This window comes from Lissotriton vulgaris, chromosome 7 (assembly GCF_964263255.1).
Source record: "Lissotriton vulgaris chromosome 7, aLisVul1.2, whole genome shotgun sequence".
NCBI lineage: Eukaryota > Metazoa > Chordata > Amphibia > Caudata > Salamandridae > Lissotriton > Lissotriton vulgaris.
Window position 1 is genome coordinate 166,925,630 of NC_141695.1, and position 23,612 is coordinate 166,949,241.

Sequence of the window (23,612 nt, forward strand, 5' to 3'; positions counted from 1 at the left end):
CTTGGATATTTGAAGTACTATTTGAGGTGTCTTTCTTAGATCTCTTAAGTATTTTACGCATCTTTTTAAACTTTTTTTTAATTAATTTATGACTATTTTAACTTTTTATGTGTGATTACAGCTAGGTATAATATTTATATGTACTTTTATGGCCTATTGTTTCTAGACAGAATAAAGTTATATTGAATTGAATTGAAGTGCGCACTCTCTTATGCAATACCTGAGCGCATCTTTTTATGCGCCTATTTCCGGAGAGCGCAGCTCAGAAGAGGCCCCCCTCGCACTGTTTCCGACAGCCGTGCTGTCTGAAAATAACGCTCCAACTCAGGGAAATAGCGGGTACATGGATTGACTTTACGCACTGTAAGTGCCGGAGCCAGCGCAGCCCATCATGATACGACCACCAGCGTGCTGTTCGCAAACGATATACTACATATGTGTACTAAACACACGAAGAACCAAGGGGCAGCATTGGAAAGAATTTGTTGTGAGGTGCAGCTTGAGAAGTTTGGGAACGAGTTATTCATAGGACACCCCTGCGCTGCACGGCCACCAGCTGTCGCGTGTGCCCCCGCCTGCCGCTACTCTCAGCCTCGCTGAGCCTTCCCGCCTTCGGGCCACGCCCCCCGCCGCCGCTCGTTGTCCCCGCATCTCTGCCTTTGTGCTGCTTCGTTTTTACATTGTACTGTATTTTTGTTGCTGCTTCCTTTTTACATTGTACTGCTTCGTTTTTACATTGTACTGTATTTTTGTATTTTAATCTCTTTGTCTTCCTGTGCTAGTATTGCTATCCCCCCCTGTGCTGTTGTTCCCTGCGCCCACCCGCCCCGCTTCCCGCCTCCCGCTTCCCTCCGCCGGGAGTGTGGACACGCCCCCTTCCTCCCCGCTCCCGCCTCCCAGCTGCTCCGCCCTCCCTGCACTTCGCCATAAATGGCGACTGTGCGCACGCGCAGCGTTGACGTGCAGAGGGCGCGCCGACTGTGCACCGAAAGCGCGCCAAAGGTAAGCCCGTCTGCGCCCGTCCGCGCCTGGACCGGGCCCAGTGCCAGGACCCCTGGCCCCCGCAGTCACCAGCCCACCCGCCGGACCTACGACGCCACCGAACTCTACGCACTCAATGCCGGTAGAACCCCGGGCTGCTATCGAGCCACCCCGAGACGCACCCACGGACCCTTCTGCTGCCACTCATGCAAGTTCACCTGCATTCGGACCTGCACCACACCAGCACCGACCAAGCCGAACTCCAGCATCAACCACCTCAAGTGCATCCTGCTCAACACCCGCTCCGTCCACAGACACACCGTCGAGCTCTGGAACCTGCTCGACACCACAGCCCCAGACGTCGCCTTCCTCACGGAAACCTGGATGAACGCCTCCTCAGCGCCGGACATCGCCATCGCCATCCCGGACGGCTACAAGATCATCCGGAGGGACCGCATCAACCAGACAGGAGGAGGCATCACCATCGTCCACAGGAACACCATCCGCATCACGACCAACACCGACGACACCCTCGCACCCGCCGAACACCTGCACTTCCAGAGACACATCAACCCCAAGACCACCCTCCGCGGCACCCTCATCTACAGACCCAAGGGACCACGCACACAATTCATCGAAGACATCGCCGACTTCATCAGCTCGCACGCCCTCCCCTCTGCTGACTACATCCTCCTCGGGGACCTCAACTTCCACCTGGAGAACAACAACGACCGCAACACCACCACCCTGCTAGACAACCTCGCCAACCTCGGTCTCAAACAACTGGTGACCACCCCCACCCACCACGCCGGACACACACTCGACCCCGTCTTCTCATCTAGCAAGGACATTGCCTTCAGCCACGCCACCGGACTCCACTGGACGGACCACAGCTGGGTCCACTTCAGCTTCAGAAGGACCACGATCCACCACCACCAGCAACAGGTTGCACGCAGAAGCTGGAACAAGATCACAGCCGACCAGCTCGTGACCTCCCTGAGCATGAACCCTCCCACCAGCGCAACGAACCCAAGCCAGGCGGCCACCAACTTCGCGAAGTGGATCAGCAACTGCGCAGACCACCTCGCCCCTCTGAAGACCCCGCCTAGCAGACCCGGCAGCAAGAAAGCCCCATGGTTCACCGACGAACTCAAGAGCTCCAAGAAGAACTGCCGAGCCCTCGAGAAAGCCTGGCGCAGAGACCCAACACCGAACAACATGACTGCCCTCAAGCTCGCCACCCGAAAACACCACCAACTGATCCACGCCACCAAGAAAACTGCATTCAAGGAACGACTGGACAACAATGCACACAACAGCAAGGAACTCTTCAACATCGTCAAAGAGCTCTCCAACGCCGGAATCAACGACATCACCCCTTCGCATGACCTCTGCAACTCCCTCGCCTCCTACTTCCACAACAAGATCGCGGACATACACAACAGCTTCAGCTCTCAACCGACGCACGCCTTGACTGAACCACCGCCCCCCACCACCACCCTCCGCGCCTGGACCCCGATCAGCACCGAAGACACCGTCCGCACGATGAACTCCATCCACTCCGGATCTCCGACCGACCCCTGCCCTCACCACATCTTCAACAAGGCCGACGCTGTCAACGCACCCCACCTGCGGGACATCATCAACACCTCCTTCGACACCGCCACCTTACCGGAGAGCTGGAAGCACGCCGAACTCAGCGCTCTACTAAAGAAGCCATCAGCCAACCCAACTGACCTCAAGAACTACCGCCCCATCTCACTGCTCCCGTTTCCTGCTAAAGTCATCGAGAAGACCGTCAACAAGCAGCTGGCTGCCTTCCTCGAGACGAACGGATCCCTCGACCTCTCGCAGTCTGGCTTCCGGGCCAACCACAGCACAGAGACCGCCCTGTTCGCAGCTACCGATGACATCCGAGCCCTGCTCGACAACGGAGAAACAGCGGCCCTCATCCTCCTAGACCTCTCCGCGGCCTTCGACACTGTCTGCCACCGTACCCTAGTACAGCGCCTCAGCAACGTCGGAATCCAGGAGAAGGCACTGGAATGCCTCGCCGGAAGGACACAGAGAGTCCGCCTCCCCCGTTCAGATCAGAAGCAACCGAAGTCATCTGCGGCGTTCCTCAAGGCTCCTCGCTCAGCCCAACCCTCTTCAACGTCTACATGAGCCCTCTCGGAGACATCGCACGCCAACACAACCTCAACATCATCTCCTACACCGACGACACCCAGCTGATCCTCTCCCTCACCAACGACCCCGCCACCGCCAGAACCAACCTACACGAAGGGATGACAGACGTAGCCAAGTGGATGATGAGCAGCCGCCTGAAACTGAACTCGGACAAGACGGAAGTCCTCATCCTGGGATCTTCACCCTCCGCCTGGGACGACTCCTGGTGGCCCCCCGCCCTGGGCAGCGCACCCAAACCAACAGACCACGCACGCAATCTAGGTTTCATCCTGGACTCCTCCCTCTCCATGACCAGACAAGTCAACGCCGTCTCCTCGTCGTGCTTCAACATCCTGCGCATGCTATGTAAGATCTTCCGGTGGATCCCCACCGAGACCAGGAAGACGGTCACCCAGGCCCTCGTCACCAGCCGTCTGGACTACGGAAACTCCCTCTACGCCGGAACCACCACCGTCGCAGCCACATCTCCGAACACCTGAGAGATCTGCACTGGCTCCCGGTCAACAAGAGAATCACCTTCCGTCTCCTCACCCACGCACATAAAGCCCTGCACAACCAAGGACCAGCATACCTCAACAGCCTCCTCAACTTCTACGCTCCCACACGCCATCTTCGATCGACCAGCCACGCCCTCGCCTCCGTGCCCCGGATCTGAAGAGCCACCACAGGAGGAAGGTCCTTCTCCTACTTGGCCGCCAAGACTTGAAACTCCCTCCCGACTCACCTCCGCCTGACCCAGGACCACCTTGCCTTCAGGAAGCAGCTCAAGACCTGGCTGTTGGAGCAGTAGCGGACCCCCCCTCCCCCAGCACCTTGAGACCCTCCGGGTGAGCAGTGCGCTATACAAATGCTGTGATTGATTGATTCATTGATTGAGTTATTAATGCGGGGCAAAAGGAAAGGCAGCTGTGTTGCTCTTTTTACTTTTGATTACATCAAAGAAGCCGCTTCCAACAAAATTTCGAAAGTGCAGCCCAAACCCCTGATTGTTGTTCTCTCCATTCCCCATCAACCCCCCCCTCCCCCCCCCCCCCCCCCCCCCCACCGTGCGGCACTTCCTCTCGGTGGCCTCTCCCGTGTCCCCGTGTTGCGCCACGCGGCCCTGCTCGCGTGACGCTCTCTCCGCTGTCACTTCTTTCCTGGCGCGTGAAGACAAGGCAGGGGGTCAGAGCCGCAGAGACCGCACAGGGCAGGTCGCGGTGACCGGGCAGTGCACAAGGTAAGCACCGGGCAGGGGGTGAACGAGGCGGACCGGGGTGGAAAGGAGGATACCGCTGAGCAGAAGGGGCAGAGTGTTGGAAATCATTAAAGGAAACATAATTAAAAGTCGTAAATAATAATGGGAGGGATAATCGAAGACATGGATCGGAGAAAAGGAAATAAAGAAACGAGCGGCAAACTTTGAAGGTGGGGAGCCGGGTTCTAGTCTGGCTGGAGGATCAAACATCCTGTGATTCTGGGTAAATAACTTAATCTCCCAGTGCCTAAAAAAACGTTAATGCGTCCGTCTGTAATGCATCTGGTGCTCATGTAAAGCGCTCTGATAACTTCTGGTAGGGTCGATGCAATATTGTCCTGCGGTTCACACAAAGAACTCTGTTGCAGGTGCTCAACCAATGGAACTATCATAGCAGATATGGGGGAGAAGGAAGAGACATAGAAATAGAAAACCTAATGAGAGAGTCAGGGACACAAAGCCTGAAAGAGGGAAAGGAGACAATTTCAAAATACACACGGAAAAAAGAAAAGGAATGGCTAGAGAAATAATCAAGAAATAGAAGAGAGGACGAGTTGTTATTATTTACGTGCTGGTGGGACTTTCAAAGTTACCAAACTGAGCACGGGTCGGCTCTCCTGCCACAAGGGCAAGGAGCGGAAATCAAGATAGAGGAGGAAGATGGTAACCTATTGCATTGGATAAAAGACACGTCTTTGGTGCTTTCCGGAAAATCGAGAGATAACGGAGCTGGCGGAAGAGATGACACGATTTCATTCTGTGTCTCCACCCTCTGATCTCAGGTCGGTCTTCTGGTGAGATGCGACAGCTGGCAGATCGATTGAGCGAGACTGGGGCATCGGAGAGAGTGCTGGGCAAGTGCGCAGAACAACGACGGCGGACGGCAGACTGCCGACAGCGAGAACGTGAGCAGCAGGGGGGAGCGGAAAACGGGGAGCGGTGAAGCGGGGAGCAAAGCCTGCGCGACCGCGGGTCCCTGATATCTGTGGACCACAGATTCACATGCTACTGTGATCGATTCCCAGATCGAAGCTTGTGTCTGAGTTAGTGACAGTGAAACCTGGATAAAGATTTAATTCTATGTTTCCATTTGACATGAATGTTATTTTGTGCACAGTCACTGTGTCTCCCCGTGTCGCAGTTCCTTTCCTGCCTACAATGAGAGCGCTTTAAAGCTAATATCAAGCGCTAGGCACATACATGAGTTTTCCAGAACAGTCGGCAGCCTCGTGTATTGCATACGCGTAATCGTGCACTGGTGGCAGATACATAGAGACAGGCACGAGTAATAATGGAAGGGTGGCACGGCTTTTAAGACCTGAGCCCCGGTGCCAAGCTCTTAGAAGCCTGCGTCATGACGCATGGGTCCATTAAGTGTTCCGCACTCGACGGGTACCTCTTTGTAAACCAGTTTCCTAAGGATTTGGGAAGACAAGTTTCATCCGGGGGTGTCTCGCGTTCATCCTGAGTCAACAGAATTAGCCGGGAAGGTTCTCCAACAATCGCACAGCATTATGAATATCTGAACACTACCAGGTGCACCAATTTTCATACCTGTGCAAAATGATGATTATCCCAGAATGCTTCAACAGAACCTTTAGCAAAGCCCACACTCGGGCAAATCCGTGCATTTTTGAGCCTAGCGTCTCCTGTCAAGCCAAGCGCCTCGGGTAAATTCAGGGATGGATGAAAAGGTGCCCGGAAGTAGTTACATATCTTGACCATCCAACAGAAGTCTATCTTTGTGAGTGTGTACAGAAATTCACGATCTTTTTAGCTTGAACTGACGCGTCAGCCTCATGTAAACAAAAACATATCATAAATAAAGAGTCCATAGATTGCTTCAACACCTTAGCCAGTCAATTCCACAAACTAGCCAGTGTAACGGAATGTTTTCAGCAAGAGTTGTGTGCACCAAACAGTGCCAGTGCGTGCAGAGAGGCGTCGCTATTACAAACACGTGTTTCACAAGGGTGCCTGCCCCTGTGGTTTCACCCACCGGTTGCCTCACTCTGTTCTCCGGTTGCTCCTGCAAGGAAGCGCTTTTAACGTGAGAGTTTGAGGGCTCTTGCTTAAGAAACAAAAGCATTTATCAACTTCTCAGCATTGCAGTCCCTGCTGGAACGTGCATTAAAGGACCAGTGAGGGGCGGTCACAATCAGAAGTATAGATGCCTGGAGGAGAATTAGAGAGAAGGTGTGGCCTAGGGGCAAGAGCTGCTTAACTCCAACACGAGACTCTAAACTCCCATCCGGCCTTGCCTCAAAATCTTTTGACTCTAAGCCATTCACTTGAGGCCCAATTTATAGTTTGGCCTCCGTTTGCCCTGTGGTGACCATCTGTGTGTTGAGAGGTTCACTGTGCATCACATTGGGAGCACCTGAGCGATCCCATTGGCGTGTCACTGTAGATCAGCCTCGTTTGTGCTTCCTAATATTAAAATGAGTGTTATGCAAATGCATCAAATTGCATTCAGGCACAGGTTCTGAAAGTAGGCTGTTGGACACAAACATATTTGAGGGAGTTTGCAAAAACACTAATCGGCCATTTGTCTCCTCTTTTTTGCACAACCTATGCATGTCCATTACTGAATATTTCTCTGTTCAATTCAGGTCATTTAACTGGAATTTGATGTACTTTCTTGTTATGCATCATAAAATTGCTCACACTTGATCTTCCATCTTAGGTCTTTCTTGGATGAAGAAGCAAAAAATGTCCCCTCAGTGAGGGCTATTGATAATTCAAGGGATCTACATCCTGACCCATTGGGTCATTCTGACCTCACACATTATTGCTCTGCACAATTTCCTTAATAAAACCATCCTTGGCTTCATGCATTATCTCTGTTGCCTCATGGTAGGGCATGGAGCCCTATTTTGGGAGATGCGCTCTTTTGATCTGTCAATTTTAGGCCACTGTTGACCAACAAGTCAACTTCCCTTTTGTTTGCTACACAGTAGTCTTCACGTGTCACGCAATCTGTGCCTCCAGTGAGATGTACAATTGAGTTAGTTGTATGAGCAATATCTTCTGCGGACTGGGTGGGTTACACCCAGTTTGATCTCTCTGCTGTCTTCAAATAGACTTGAACATGGATTTTTTCGTAACATCTTGGAGACTTGAATGTGATTCACAAGTACTGTGCTGATGTAGTAATGTGTACAGGAAAGGATTTTCACATAGCATAAACATACCTGGCAAGGTAGAGCGCAGAACCAATCCTGTACATCTAGTGATGATTTGATATATGTGAATTACACATTCACATATCATGCTGTTTTCAACATTAGGGTCAGGAAGATTAAGTGATTTAATCAGATTTCACTAAGGAATTAGAAACCAGGTTAGTAGCTCGGTCACTTGGTCACATCTACTCACGTAATAAAAACAAGCATTTGCAATGCAATAGGCCTCACATTTGCGAGAGTTTGAGCTATTGGCATTGTAAATGACATTGCCTTTTATTTATGTGTTTTGAAATCCTGCAAGCGGGCTTAAACAGGTCGAGCCTAGCGGCAGCGTGCTGTCGCTGCTCTGTGAGGCCTGCTATACTCCCTCGGTGTTAGCTTTTGGCACACCCATGCTTTCCATTTGGTATTTAGTGTGACGTTGTAAAATACTGGCTTTTCATTGGTGCAAGAGTTTAATTTGTCCCTCCTTTGTGTGCTTGGCTCCCTCCCATGGCGACGGGCCCTCTTACATGTACTCTTTCTTTCCTGCCACTCTATGCTGGTTGTGGAGCACTATTTCTATTTTACCTCTCGGGTCGTGTTCGGTTGGGAGGAACGGAGCTTGTGGAGGATTGGCCTACGGAATGCTTGTGTTTTCACACTTTAAATAAAAAGCACTTATCGCCGGAGGTAGATAATTAAGTGATCCTTATTGAGGGTACAGGGAAAAAACAACATTGCTGGGGTGCAATTACCGAGCCGTAATGGCCCATCCGCCATATCATCTTTGTGCGTCCCGCAGACAGCATGTTGCTTTACTTGCCGATTTGCCAGCATTCATCCCTCTTTACTTGGGGAGGAGTGCTAGGGTAGCAGCTTCTGTGTGGCACAGACCCCTGGATGGGAGACTTTCCCGAACTGTGGTCTAAATTGCTTCAGAACTGTGAGTTTACTCTTCTACACGAACACACATGTGGCGTAGTTGCTCTATGTTCAGCGTGTGTTAGGTGCATCACTCGTGGCACCAAGGTGAGGAGTGCTTCCCCTATTTTGGCAGAGGCATGCAGTTTGTGGAAAGTGCTCCCCTCATCAAGAAGGAGCACTCTGAAGGCGCTGTGTGGTGAGCGCCTTGTCTCCCTCAAATCAACCTGATTTTCAAGCGCGCACTCTGTAGTGCTCTTGGGGCACAAGTCGGCATCCACTTTGGTGCAAGGTAAAGGATGGCAAGCGTACACTAGCATTCTGCCCACAAACTTCCCACTCCTGTTTCAGTGGACATTGGTGGCTAGTGCTCATTTACTTATGTGTAGCTCTAATTCAAACAAGCATTGCTAATGCATCGGTTTTGCCTATGTGGGAAAAATGCGGGACCTATTCCATTTCTAATGATTATAGAAATTTCCGACCTGGCAACTCAAGGAGGCATTGGTAGCAGGAAGTGAAGGAAGATGTTTCTGTCATTGCATCCAAATATATGATACTAAAAGTAACATCATACCTACAACAAGTCAGGACTATTGGCTTTGGCAGTGGTTGTTAGTTGCATAAGATAAATAAGCAGCAACTATGGCTTGTGTATAATATTGAAAAAACTTCCACTTAAGGCCCTAGTGACACCACGACAATGTTGCTGCTCCTGAGTTTCAAAAAGAGAAGGGAAACCCAGAGAAAATGATTCTCTTTAAACAATCACCTCCTATTCCGTGTTCAAAAAAGTGGCGAACATGGCAACCAAACGAATGTCTCTGTTAATGGACAAAACTGCATTTGCAAAAAACCTAAACATATATGGGCAGTGATTCAATCTTGTCAGACGCTGAAACCACAACAATACTTGTCAGAACACTTCGAACGTCATAAAAAGCACTATCTGACAATGCTACAGTTGGGGCACTTTCCTACGAAGGAACTGACCCCGAAATGGAAATGCACATGGGCGACGAAAGAATGCAGACTGTGTGGACAGGGAGATGAGACATTACTACACCTTCTATGCATCTGCCCCTCGCTTCTAGAAACCCAGAAAATGGTCCTTCGTGAGATTTTCAGGAAAAAACAATTAAGGACATGCGGAGCAGCTGTTACAGAATGTCTGGGAGGCCTGTCACTGCAACTGTCCTGCAAAGCTATTACGTTTAGGGAAATGGCAGCCAAAGAACTAGACAAAACACAAGAATCAACTTGAGTGGCTCTTACAATACTGACTGGCCTGACCTCAACTTTTCATGCACTATTTTTTGATCACTCCTCAATGAAATATCCGAGCACTTTTGAACCGCGTTGATTATAAATGTAATATTTCTTATTTTAATTGTTAATGAGAATTGAGTAATGACGACACAGTGTTTTTTATTCTTTGCATCTTTCAAATCCTCACTTTTAATTATTGTGTACAACGTGTTTCTACATTCTTTTACGATTTTTTAACGAAATCAAATAGAAGTATCATTGACTGACTGACTCTCTTTGAAGGATTTCCCTTCCCCTTCAGCGCTCACCTGACATGACGTCATGCCGTAACTTCTCCAATTGTGAGAAGTGAACAGTGTGAGCACTCGCATATGATGTGCCTGCTGTCACTGGAGTCAGGAAAAAAATTGGACCGCCTGTGCCAGAGCACAAAACAGAGCCCGATAGAGACATGTTTTGAGGCCCCCTTTAAAAAACTGCCTGTGCTCAGCACCAGTGAGACCCTGCCCACTTAAAGCCCTGCCTACGATTTCCAAATGGGTCCTGTTTCATGTGAAGAACAAACCTGATGTATGAACAGTTGTGTAGCTGGTGGGGGGGTGTTTCACCCCAGGCAGTATGAGAGTTCGGGACGGCAGCTTCCCCCAGCTATTACCTGCCCTCTCGGGCGGCACAGCAAGCCCCACCTGCTCCTCAATGCGTTTGCCAGCCCTGCGGCAAACCAAGAATACTCGCCATCACCCCCCCACCTAGCTTCACTGTGCCGATGCGAGGGGGCAAACGCAGGGACCGTTACGGGCAGCCAGAGGGCTAGCTACGCCACTGTGCATGGATGGTTTAATAACAAGATATTCCTTGTTATGCTAAGTTCCATTCTTGTAATATTCAACTCCCATGAGAAGTTATGGATCACCTGCTGTGCATATACCTACACTCACCACAATGCCCTGGCCTTATATGATAAAGACTGGGGTATCACTGTGCTTTCTGCAGCGGCCTCCACCAGGGAAGCAATGCATCTATCTGCTGCCAATATCTCAGTTCGGAATTGCCAATTTGCTGTGTTGTGCTCCAACGCCCATGACGCCGGGTCCATGCTATAGAAACCCACACATCGGACGAAAATAAACACCAATTCCTAGCATAACACAGAAAAAATTAAGGCATATATCCATAATGATAATGCAAAAAAACATTAATTGGCCATTATCGACACATAACAGTGCACCTACCACCCCCTCCCTTAGACAGACAAGGCATGTCTACTACCCTAGAAGATGATCAAGTGACTTGCCCCCAATCCTGGTGTTGCCCAGAAAAAAAATCCCACAACATATTCAACCTGACAAATGAAACTAAACATAAGAACACACCCTCTCACAGTAAAGATGAACATCTTCCAGGGTCGGACTTGCCATAGGGCCATCACATTGTGCCCGAGGGCTGCTCAAAAAGGTCAGTGCGTGGCCTGGTTGCCCTTTTTGATCTGTTTGGCCACTTTCTATTAATTATATTATTCATACTAATACAAACGTTGCTTGGAACAAGCATTATAGCACGCAGATTTGGAAGGCTCGCCAGGGCTTTCTGTTGATTATTTCATTTTTTTGTGATTCTGTATTCCACGTTTTGCAGTAATTTCAGGGCCACAGTAAAAATCACGTTTTGTTACTCAGACGGTCATTTGCCCCTTGTAAAAAAGAGTTTCTAGTGTTCTCTTTCGGCCACTTGTAGTTGCTCCAGAAGACAGTCTCCTTCAATGGGTTTGTATCATCTGTGTAATTATGTCACCTCATTAGTACCAGATTAACAGCCAAGTACAGTAATAGGCAATGGCAAAATGACCAGTTAATCTTTCCGAAGGGCCACTCCTCAAAGCCATTCAAGATACCGGCCCAATATATTGTCTCTCTGATCAATAAACATTTACCCAAGCGGACTTTGAGATACTCGCACCAGAACCTCCTGGCGGTGCCTAGAATCTGTCGCAAACGCATCGGCGGGACTACGTTTTCTTTCTTGGGTCCCATGATCTGGAATGCTTTCCCTGCTTCCCTCATGCTTGAGGGAGACTATCTGCGGTTCAGAAAACTGCTGAAGACCTGGCTCTTCACCATGGCCTACAATTAGGTGTCTCGGGCCTAAAGCTGCTCCCATTTACTCAGTTTCACAGCACCAAGGAACCTGTTGGTGTACGTGCGCTACATAAATCCCCATGTAACAAAACATAACATGACAAGCGAACAAAATCACCAGACATTTTTAGTAACTCTAGCCACGCTCACCATCTCATGGTTTGTCTCTCCTTCATACTTGTATTTGTATTTGTATTTGTAGTTACATTTATAAGGCGCACAGCTACCCACAATGGGGTCTCCCGGCGCCACTTGAGGTGGCACTAAAATAAGTCCAGAAATAAGTCTTCACCAGAAAAACATGTATTTAACCAGAAACTTAACTCCCTCTTCCAGCCCCTTTCCTTGTTTTGGTTTGAAACCCTCCTATTGTAACTTTATACCTATTTTGTTCTCGAGGCATGGTTGAACTACAACTGTCCACAGAGATGTTTGCCTGAATAAGACTACATGATCTCGCGTGTAGTTATTTTATAGCTCTTCCGTTCCTCACAGCACAGCTCCCAGGCTAGTGTGCTCCATGGCTAAAAGCTTCTAAGGTCCCAGTGGCGCCACCTATTTATTGGCTATGGCAATGCTTGCTAAAACTAGTTCTTGATGCAGGGCATGTCTGTCTGGCTCTGCCTACTCTGATGCTGGCATTAGTATGTCTATCCGCCTAGTTCCTTGCGTAGTTCTCATGTCTTTGAAGGCACTGTACTACCACCATGGAGCAAAGTGGAGCCCCAATGCCCACTTTACTTCATGAGTAAACATCACTGCTCCAAGGTGGGCACTTCTGTGAACAAAGGGTGAATGATTCCTAAACACAGTGCCAACTTCTGTACAAACTGTTATTTTCGAAGGCACTTCGTTGTCACCCACACTGTGGGTGCGGACCCTGGGAAACGGAGCAGGCTCATTTTTTGTTCTGTCTATGAAGATGGAACCCACCAGAGACAGGATAAGATGTCAGGTGGGTTGAAGTTGTGATGGATTGATTGAACTGTTCATGCTTGTGATCCATAATTTGTTTCCACACCCATTGTCACTGGGATGCGTTATATATTTTAGCTGTCCTTCCACTTATGCATTTTTCCTCTGGTCCCTCTACTTTAGTATCCATGAAGCCTCATCCTCTTGGTGGGTGCTGCCTCTTGGGGTCTAATATTGTATATCTCATTGGTATGTAGTGTCATAGGCCTGATCTTCAACACTTCTTCATGGTCGAGATTGCTCTAATTCTGTTTACGTACAACCTCTGTAGTGTACCATGGACGTGACAGACTTTCACTATTAGAGACATACTTACTTCTCTTTAACCTTACAGAAATGCCTCCACCTTGCATGGCCCCTACACCTTTCTTGTCTTTCCAAATGCTTCATCAAATCTGGTTCTATAACCTTTAAAATACATTGCCAACCGAAGTCTAACTCTTCTAAACACAAGATCATCAGAGAATATCCCTAAACTTGCAGATCTGTACTTCTGTGGCCACAAATGGAACTCGAAACTGACCTTATTTTCTTCTCTCACAGACAATCGAACTCTTTTTGATCATCTTGCCTCAACTTTTCTCCATGCAGAGAAACTGCTGGCTTCTCTTTCGCCTTTTATCCCATCACGGTCCACTAGAGTAGTTAGAGATATGCTTCTTCGTATACCTCCCATTTTATTTTTCTCCCCCAGCCCCCATCTCTTCTCCTGTCTTTCACATTTTGACCTTCCTCATACTTTGTTCTCACTCCGTATGGTTCTCAAAGCACTGGGCGGAGGGGGAGGTGGTGGGTCATTGGGTTGGGGGGAAAGGCTGTTGTTTGTTTTCATGCCTTGGAGTCATGTTGTATGTAGGTGAACTTTTTTTTGTATCAGTTTGTTTTACTGAATACAATTTACTGTAACTCAATGTAGGGCTTCCTTTATCTGTAATTTGGATATTGCTTCCTGAAACAATGCTTTTGCAAATGAAAAGCACTCTAACACTTGTAGCCGTACTCATGCTGTAGAGGCAAAGTTAGGTGCCAGGGGAGTGGATGTTGACAGTGACTGGAAGCAGAAGTAGGTGTTGGGTGGGTGACCTAGAGGCAAAAATTGATGTTGGGTGGGCGGATGCTGTGATAAAGCCAAGTGGTGGAAGAATAGATGTACTAGGGTGGATATTTTCTTGAAATCAATTTGGGGTAGAGGAAGAGATAGAGTCAACCAGTGTTGTTATCACTGTGGGAGTAAGGTGGGATTAGGAGGAATCATAGAATAAAACTTCTTGAATCAATTATGTCACAGATCTTCCACTACTGTGTTGTGTCTAGAACGATTATGTGGGCTGTGTAGGGCTTAATTTGAGCCGGTGGTTGCAGGTGAGGCCCAATGGCACTAAGTTTTGGGGACCAGCACTTACTTTTCCTCATCAGACTTTGACCCTGTGCAAGCGAGAGAAAAACACAAAATGGAGAAAGAGGGAGTAAGAGAAAGATGAAAAACAGTGACAAAGAGGGACAACATTAAGGAGAAAGAATTCTCAAGAGCGATACAAAGAGGCAGAGAGAATCTGGTGGTGGATTAAAGAGGCATGAGGTGGAATGAAGACTAGGCAGTCTTGGTATTTGGTACTCACAACATTCTGTGGCCTAAGCCTCTGGCTTCTCAGTAAAACTTTGGGCAACAGCACTTATTCTTTTACAAATTAAGCACTGTGAGCATAAGGGGTACGATGAATATCAGAGCTTATTGAAAAACTGTTCCCTCCTTTGCCAGGCACTTGGTTTTTTTCTGGACCACGGGGGTGAAGAAGGTGGAAAAACATGGTGGCAGATATTTGCCACTGTCTCACAAAATATGCTGGTGCCATGCCACTGGGGCATCGCTTGCCGGTCCTCATAACCCGAATCCCAAAGTCACGCATACAGAAAATCACAAACTTGAACCAAAAAATATATAGCAGGACATAAAAAGGGGAGATGGGATTTTTCAGACTTCCAGTTCTTTCCACAGCTAGGGAACATTTGTATGTGCATCAACACATATGTCTGCTACTCAGAAACATTACTAGGACTAATATTGGTCTATCGGATCACTGACTAAATATCGAGGGACAAAATATAGACTACCCAAAATATAGATTCCAAAATATCGACAGACAAAATATCGAATTCCTATCTACAAACAGGAGAGTACCAAAATATCGACCCCAAAATATAGTTTATATATATATATATACATTATAAAAATATCGAATTTCTTAAAATTAATGTAAAATTAAAAGAATATTAAAAATAAATACCTAAAATATATTTAAAAATACTTAAATTACCGTAAAATTATTAAATAATTAATTTAACTTATAAAACAAATACAATCATATCTGTTAAAACATATATATATATATATATATTACCATATTATAATTAGAAAACTACACGATATTATTACCGTAGGATAGCGGAGGTGTAAAAATTACTATTCCCACTCCTGGTAAGTGCAACAGTAGGGAAAGCGTTGGATAGCGTAGGGGTAAAAATTACTATTCCCACTCCAAAGAGTGCAACAGTAAGGAAAGCGCTAGATAGCGTAGGGGTAAAAATGACTATTCCCACTCCAGAGAGTGGAACAGTAGGGAAAGCGTTGGATAGCGTAGGGGTAACAATTACTATTCCCACTTCAGAGAGTGCAACAGTAGGGAAAGCGTTGGATAGTGTAGGAGTAAAAATTACTCTTCCCACTCCAGAGAGTGCAACAGTAGGGAAAGCGTTGGATAGCGTAGGGGTAGAAATTACTATTCCCACTCCAGAGAGTGCAACAGTATGGAAAGCGCTGGATAGAGCAGGGGTAAAAATTACTATTCCCACTCCAGAGAGTGCAACAGTAGGGAAAGTGTTGGATAGCGTAGGGGTAATAATTACTATTCCCACTCCAGAGAGTGCAACAGTAGTGAAAGCGTTGGATAGCGCAGGGGTAAAAATTACTATTCCCACTCCAGAGAGTGCAACAGTAGGGAAAGCGTTGGATAGCGTAGGGGTAAAATTTACTATTCCCACTCCAGAGAGTGCAACTGTAGGGAAAGCGTTAGATAGTGTAGGAATAAAAATTACTCTTTCCACTCCAGAGAGTGCAACAGTAGGGAAAGCGTTGGATAGCGTAGGGGTAAAAATTACTATTCCCACTCCAGAGAGTGCAACAGTATGGAAAGCGCTGGATAGCGCAGGGGTAAAAATTACTATTCCCACTCCAGAGAGTGCAACAGTAGGGAAAGTGTTGGATAGCGTAGGGGTAACAATTACTATTCCCACTTCAGAGAGTGCAACAGTAGGGAAAGCGTTGGATAGTGTAGGAGTAAAAATTACTCTTCCCACTCCAGAGAGTGCAACAGTAGGGAAAGCGTTGGATAGCGTAGGGGTAAAAATTACTATTCCCACTCCAGAGAGTGCAACAGTAGGGAAAACGTTGGATAGCGTAGAGGTAAAAATTACTATTCCCACTCCAGAGAGTGCAACAGTAGGGAAAGCGTTGGATAGCGTAGGGGTATAATTACTATTCCCACTCCAGAGAGTGCAAAAGTAGGGAAAGCGGTGGATAGCGTAGGGGTAAAAATTACTATTCCCACTCCAGAGAGTGCAACAGTAGGGAAAGCGTTGGATAGCGTAGGGGTAAAATTTACTATTCCCACTCCAGAGAGTGCAAAAGTAGGGAAAGCGTTGGATAGCGAAGAGGTAAAAATTACTATTCCCACAACAGAGAGTGCAACAGTAGAGAAAGCGTTGGATAGCGTGGGGGTATAAATTACTATTCCCACTCCAGAGAGTGCAACATTAGGGAAAGCGCTGGATAGTGTAGGGGTAAAAATGACTATTCCCACTCCAGAGAGTGCAAAAGTAGGGAAAGCGTTGGATAGCGTAGGGGTAACAATTACTATTCCCACTCCAGAGAGTGCAACAGTAGGGAAAGCGTTAGATAGTGTAGGAATAAAAATTACTCTTCCCACTCCAGAGAGTGCAACAGTAGGGAAAGCGTTGGATAGCGTAGGGGTAAAAATTACTATTCCCACTCCAGAGAGTGCAACAGTAGTGAAAGCGTTGGATAGCGCAGGGGTAAAAATTACTATTCCCACTCCAGAGAGTACAACAGTAGGGAAAACGTTGGATAGCGTAGAGGTAAAAATTACTATTCCCAGTCCAAAGAGTGCAACAGTAGGGAAAGCGTTGGATAGCGTAGGGGTAAAAATTACTATTCCCACTCCAGAGAGTGCAAAAGTAGGGAAAGCGTTGGATTGCGTAGGGGTAAAATTTACTATTCCCACTCCAGAGAGTGCAACAGTAGGGAAAGCGTTGGATAGCGTAGGGGTAACATTTACTATTCCCACTCCAGAGAGTGCAACAGTAGGGAAAGCGTTGGATAGCGTAGAGGTAAAAATGACTATTCTCCCAACAGAGAGTGCAACAGTAGAGAAAGCGTTGGATAGCGTAGGGGTAAACATTACTATTCCCACTCCAGAGAGTGCAACATTAGGGAAAGCGTTGGATAGCGTAGGGGTAAAAATTACTATTCCCACTCCAGAAAGTGCAACAGTAGGGGAAGCGTTGGATAGCGTAGGGGTAAAAATTACTATTCCCAATCCAAAGAGTGCAACAGTAGGGAAAGCTTTGGAGAGCGTAGGGGTAAAATTTACTATTCCCACTCCAGAGAGTGCAACAGTAGGGAAAGCGTTAGATAGCGTAGGGGTAAAAATTACTATTCCCACTCCAGAGTGCAACAGTAGAGAAAGTGTTGGATAGCGTAGGGGTAAAAAAAATACTATCCCTACTCCAGAGAGTGCAACAGTAGGGAAAGCATTGGATAGCACAGGGGTAAATTTTACTATTCCCACTCTAGTGAAAATAAATTAATATAATTCACATAATTTACAATTAATCAATTAATAAAAAATAATGATCAATTAAGAATTAATTATTTATCAATTAAAAAGTCATTAAAAATGTGTTCTAAATAAATACCAATAAATTAATTAACATATTTAATTAATTATAATTAAATTCCTTCCCACCCTACTCCTCTATAAATCTACAACCCGCCACAGAAAATAAATTTATATTATTCACATAATTATCAATTAATCAATTAATAAAAAATAATCATTTAAGAATTAATTAATAACCAATTAAAAACTAATAGAGAATTAATTTACACAATAATTAAATAACATAAAATGAATTACTTAAAATAAATTATAAAAATATATACACTTTTCACACATATACTAACATAAAAAACACTTTACAAAATTTGATATTAAAAATGTGATATTTTTAATAAACTATATTATGTACTTCGATATTTTGACTGTCTATATTTTTTAAACTGATATTACATTACTTACCTTCAAAACAATATTTTTGATGTCTATATTCTGTCCATTCGATATTTTGTCCATTCTATATTTTGGACTCGATATTTTGGTTTGTCTATATTTTGGAATCGATATTTAGCCCATTTACCTGGTCTAACACAAGGTTTAATTTCAATCTGTAATAAATCTGTTATGTGTCTGATCCTGGCTGTTCACAATGAGGCATTTTACAAATTAATTACTGGAGTTTTCCAAACAACCTAAACCCACACCTGAGATGGACTCACGTGAATGCTTGGTTAAGTCTCCGGGACACACGGCCATTGCAGCATATGGGGCAGGTGCACTTCAACTCTGTAGGACCAAGACGAATACCCATGTAAGCCTAGAGGACAGAATGAATGTAAGTTGATGGGGCAAGCATCACATGATATTTATGGGATAAACAGTGACGTAAGTCTATGGGTCAAATGTGTCTATTTACTTCAAAGAGCAGTCTCCATTTTCGTCTAAGGGACACACGTAATTGTAACTCTGTGGGACAAACTTCAATTTACATCTATGTAGAGACGTATAACATATTTAATTTTTTTGGGGGGGGGTTGTATATGAGTTATGTAGAAAAACTATTACTTCCATAGTACGTGTCTGGTCTGTGTTCAATTTGTAATCAAAGGGGAAAGGATCACTTGTCCTGAACAACCTTAGGTCTGCAGGATGGTTTTCGGGGGGAATTCTGTCCCAAATAAAAAGACCCTCATGCACGTGATGGGTATGGTGTTGTCTCAGAGCGGTATATCTTGGTTCTCCGCTTCTATTTCACGTGTGTGCATAATCATCAGGTCTACTTAGGTTATGCAGCCTCCACCAGGAGGATTTTACCCAAAGGTTGGTGCAGTAGTGAGCCAGAGATAAAAAGACCAGAGATCAGAAGGGCAAAGCTTTAATAGGTCTGATTTCGGGTCTGGTAAACTCAACTTTTGTGCATCCGTTTGTACTTGTTTAGGAGTTACAGTTGCACTTTGAGTGATGAAGGAATTAAAAGGTTGGTCGACATGTTTCTGCCTCGGTTGCCTTGCTAATAGGACTTACGGGCATTCTTCAGGACCGTGAAATAACGTGCAAAATATCATACAGTGTAATAAGTGAAAAGAAAAGGTTATTGACCTGTTTCTAAGTCTTGGAGGTCTTATGGTACCTCGCGCATTGCTAATGCACACTTCCTTCAGCCGGTAAGAATATTGGAGCGGGCTGTTTCGCCTCGTCCTCAGCTCGCTATTGCGCGCGCTGCTCTGCTCTTACCGAACCGGAAGTGAGCAGAGCAGCGCGCGCAATAGCGAGCTGAGGACGAGGCGAAACAGCCCGCTCCAATATTCTTACCGGCTGAAGGAAGTGTGCATTAGCAATGCGCGAGGTACCATAAGACCTCCAAGACTTAGAAACAGGTCAATAACCTTTTCTTTTCACTTATTACACTGTATGATATTTTGCACGTTATTTCACGGTCCTGAAGAATGCCCGTAAGTCCTATTAGCAAGGCAACCGAGGCAGAAACATGTCGACCAACCTTTTAATTCCTTCATCACTCAAAGTGCAACTGTAACTCCTAAACAAGTACAAACGGATGCACAAAAGTTGAGTTTACCAGACCCGAAATCAGACCTATTAAAGCTTTGCCCTTCTGATCTCTGGTCTTTTTATCTCTGGCTCACTACTGCACCAACCTTTGGGTAAAATCCTCCTGGTGGAGGCTGCATAACCTAAGTAGACCTGATGATTATGCACACACGTGAAATAGAAGCGGAGAACCAAGATATACCGCTCTGAGACAACACCATACCCATCACGTGCATGAGGGTCTTTTTATTTGGGACAGAATTCCCCCCGAAAACCATCCTGCAGACCTAAGGTTGTTCAGGACAAGTGATCCTTTCCCCTTTGATTACAAGTTATCTATTGGAAAATGAATGGATCAATATTCCATCTCCCTCACCTCTGATTAGAAGATGGTCTGTGTTCAACCCATAATAGTGACTTATTTTATTGCTTATTTCTTACTCACAAAATAAGAACAGTGTTCCAGAAATTGTTTTTTAGGGCTCGTTTTCAGAAACATTTGTCATTTACTTCAAACAATTACTTTTTATCACTCTTAAATGTCTTATTTGGGTGAATAGCTTAATAAAATAAATAATGTAACCTGAATAAATCTATCTTATGGTACAAGCATGTATATAGCTCACTACCTGCCGCTGGTGTGTCCTTTTGGCACTGTGGCCTGCAGAGAACGTGCAGCTGTGTGATCCAAACACCAAGACCTACTGTAGTAATGATAAGTATTTCAATGTAAGATCTAATTCTTCATTTTGTTTTCTTTTTAGAAAGTTAGATCAATCCCAAAGGATGGAGAATATGACATCAAATACGAAGTTGATGACTTCTGCTTTGCTGGAACCCTACTCCCTAGATACTACAACCTTTCCAGAATCATCAGTCAATATCACAACCTTTTCACCATTGTCAGAATACACTGCCTTTCCACCACTATCAACAAACTTTACTGCTCCAGAAGAGTTCACAACCCCTGGTGACTACTATTACTGTGACGAGGAGGAGGATGAAGACACCAAGGCAGCATTGCATGGTTTTACCATGTTCATTTACTTTGTCGCTTTCTTCCTGGGGGTGACAGGTAATGGTCTAGTGATATGGATCACCGGCTTTAAGATGAAGAGGACCGTCAATACCGTGTGGTTTCTGAACCTCGCCATTGCCGACTTCATCTTCACCTTCTTCTTGCCCCTTAGCATCACCTACATCGCCTTGGGCTTCCACTGGCCATTCGGCAAATTCATGTGCAAGTTAAACAGCACTGTGGCCTTCCTGAACATGTTTGCCAGCATCTTCTTTCTGATGGTGATCAGCATTGATCGTTGTATCTCAGTGATCAGGCCCGTGTGGTCTCAGAACCACAGGACTCCGCGGCTGGCCATCTTCATATCCATGGCGGTGTGGGCTGCATCTTTGACAGTAAGCCTGCCATATTTTATTTTCCGAACCACTGCTCTTAAGAAGCCAAATGCGGCAGATATAATTTGCTACAATGAATTTTATTGGGATGATAAAGAAACAGATGCAGTTGGGATACGCAGATACTCAGCTGTAATTTGGGCAAGGTTTGTGATAGGATTTTTCTTACCCTTCTCCGTCATTGTGATTTGTTATATCACTATTGCTATAAGGTTGAGCAGAAACCGCCTGGCGACATCCAGCAAACCATTCAAGATCATCATTGCGGTCATCGTGTGCTTCTGCATCTGCTGGTTCCCCTATCATGTCTTCTCCTTCCTGGAGCTAGCTGTACATGCCGAAGGGAAGTGTCCAGGTAATCTGCAGTACATTGGAGTGCCCATCACCACCAGCCTCGCATTCATCAACAGCTGCGTCAACCCCATCTTGTATGTCTTTGTGGGCCGCGACTTCAAAGAGAAGTTCCGTACATCCATCCTCGCCGTGTTGGAGAACGCCTTCATTGAAGAAGCTTCTCAGGCAACAAATAACACTGCCATGAAATCAAAATCCAGCTCAACGGTGGAATCACAAACCCGATCAATGGTGGAAACACAAATCCGTGATACCTAACTTTCTCGAAAAAATAACAGCCTCAAAAGCTGTTGTGGAAAATGCAGCTAAATCACTGTGTCTTATTCCGCTTCTTAAGTTGGACACCCTCACAGAACACTTTTAAAATTGACATGTTAAAGTCAACAAGTGATCAAAGGACAAATAGCCTTTAGGCGATCTTCTCGAGCCTTCCCAACTAGATGCTACCTATGGAATATCAGTAAAGGCAAGGAGCCAGCCACTTGTGAGGAGAATTTACTATGTGCAAGGCTAAGACCCATACCTATTGTGAAAATTCTGTACGTGTGATCTGCAACAAAACACAAGAAGAAGAAGCAAATGGTGCAAATTCTTCCCATGGTCCTATGCCAATTGCTGGACTTTGTCCCTTTTCGTTTTGTTTTGAAATGATAGATGTGACCATACGATTCACAGACTCACAGAGGAGTCTTCCCTTTATTTGGACTGTTTGAGTTATGCCGTAACTTACTCCATTGTGCCATTTAGGCCAATAGTGGACAACTCTTGCTCCTAAACTATGTACAAATTCTGCTTGCGGTCCAAGTTGTGCTTGAAAAGTACACACATTTGCGATGAACAAACGCGGATTTGATCTTCTTTCAAGTTTACTTGTACCGGTGATTTTGTGATGACACAAAAACACACCACCACACTGTCACTGTGTGGGATCATAGGGACCAAATAGTAATGGAGGGACGACAAAAGTGGTTGGTACCTTGGTTACTGCACATTTTGTTCTGCTCCACTGTATTGTCAGAATTATTGATATAGCCCCTAGGACTGTCTGTAATATCACACAGCGCCCAACAATGTCCTCCAACATTTCCTGAAGCTAAATGTGACCAGCTCAGGGATGAGGACATTCCCTCGAATCAATGGGTATCCTATCAATAAGGTGGTAATTGATCCAACTAATAGTTTTGCAGTTTTTACCAGTGTATTTACTTCAAGTGCTTGAGCTGGGCCTTTGTGCCGGCTGCAAAAAAATCGTGGAATAGTGGCACAAATGCTGTGTCCTGTGTGTGACTTCCATGTTTGTGGAATTTTACCACCCGCTCAAATATAGTGCAAAATGTAGGTACAAATCAGAGCTTACACAATTTGCTTTCAGCTGTAAATCAGCAGAGCCCTTGTGCAAATATGCTTGAGGCCATTTTTAACCCACCCCCAGTGTCTAAATGCCCCAGTGCTTACAATGAACCCTAAAACAAGAGGCCCCAGTGCTCACTTTGCTATCTGTGGTGGATCATGAAGCTTGGCAGCTATTTGAGAAACAATTTCAGTCTCCAGTGTATTCTCATCCTGGGCCCCAGGGAATGCCTGGTGAGAGAAGAACTTGGACCATGAAAAAACATATTGATTAGAGTTCAGGAAAAAAACCACATGACAGAAAAGGCAATGTTTTTCCATGAACCATTGTCTTGTGATTCTAAGTCTGGCATTAGCCAAGATCTTTTGGTTTTCATCAAAATTGTATATATTTGATGTAGGTATAGGGGCTTATATCTAACTGTGTTCATCCATTGGTCTATTGTGTCATTCACGTTATTCTTCCACCCACGACAGTATAAGGCAGTGGATCAACTCATTTCAGTCCCTGTCTGACTTCATTGTGAGTGACACCATTCTTCCACTTCACAAGGAGCACCTCTGCACACAAAGTAGTTCCATTCAATACCAGGGATTACTATGTCATGTGTGCTATTTGAGATATAAGAAATGTGTTTGCTGTTAGTCATGTTTT

General features: G+C 45.7%; 1 protein-coding gene across 1 annotated transcript; it reads left to right on the forward strand.

Annotated features, from left to right (window-relative positions):
• The first annotated feature begins 4,340 nt into the window (after positions 1–4,340).
• Positions 4,341–23,612, forward strand: LOC147701076 (chemerin-like receptor 1). Its single transcript, XM_086929862.1, has 2 exons — positions 4,341–4,390; positions 20,605–23,612. Exon 2 carries the CDS (start codon positions 20,627–20,629, stop codon positions 21,863–21,865), a length of 1,239 nt encoding a protein of 412 aa, XP_086785988.1. The 5' UTR covers positions 4,341–4,390; positions 20,605–20,626; the 3' UTR covers positions 21,866–23,612.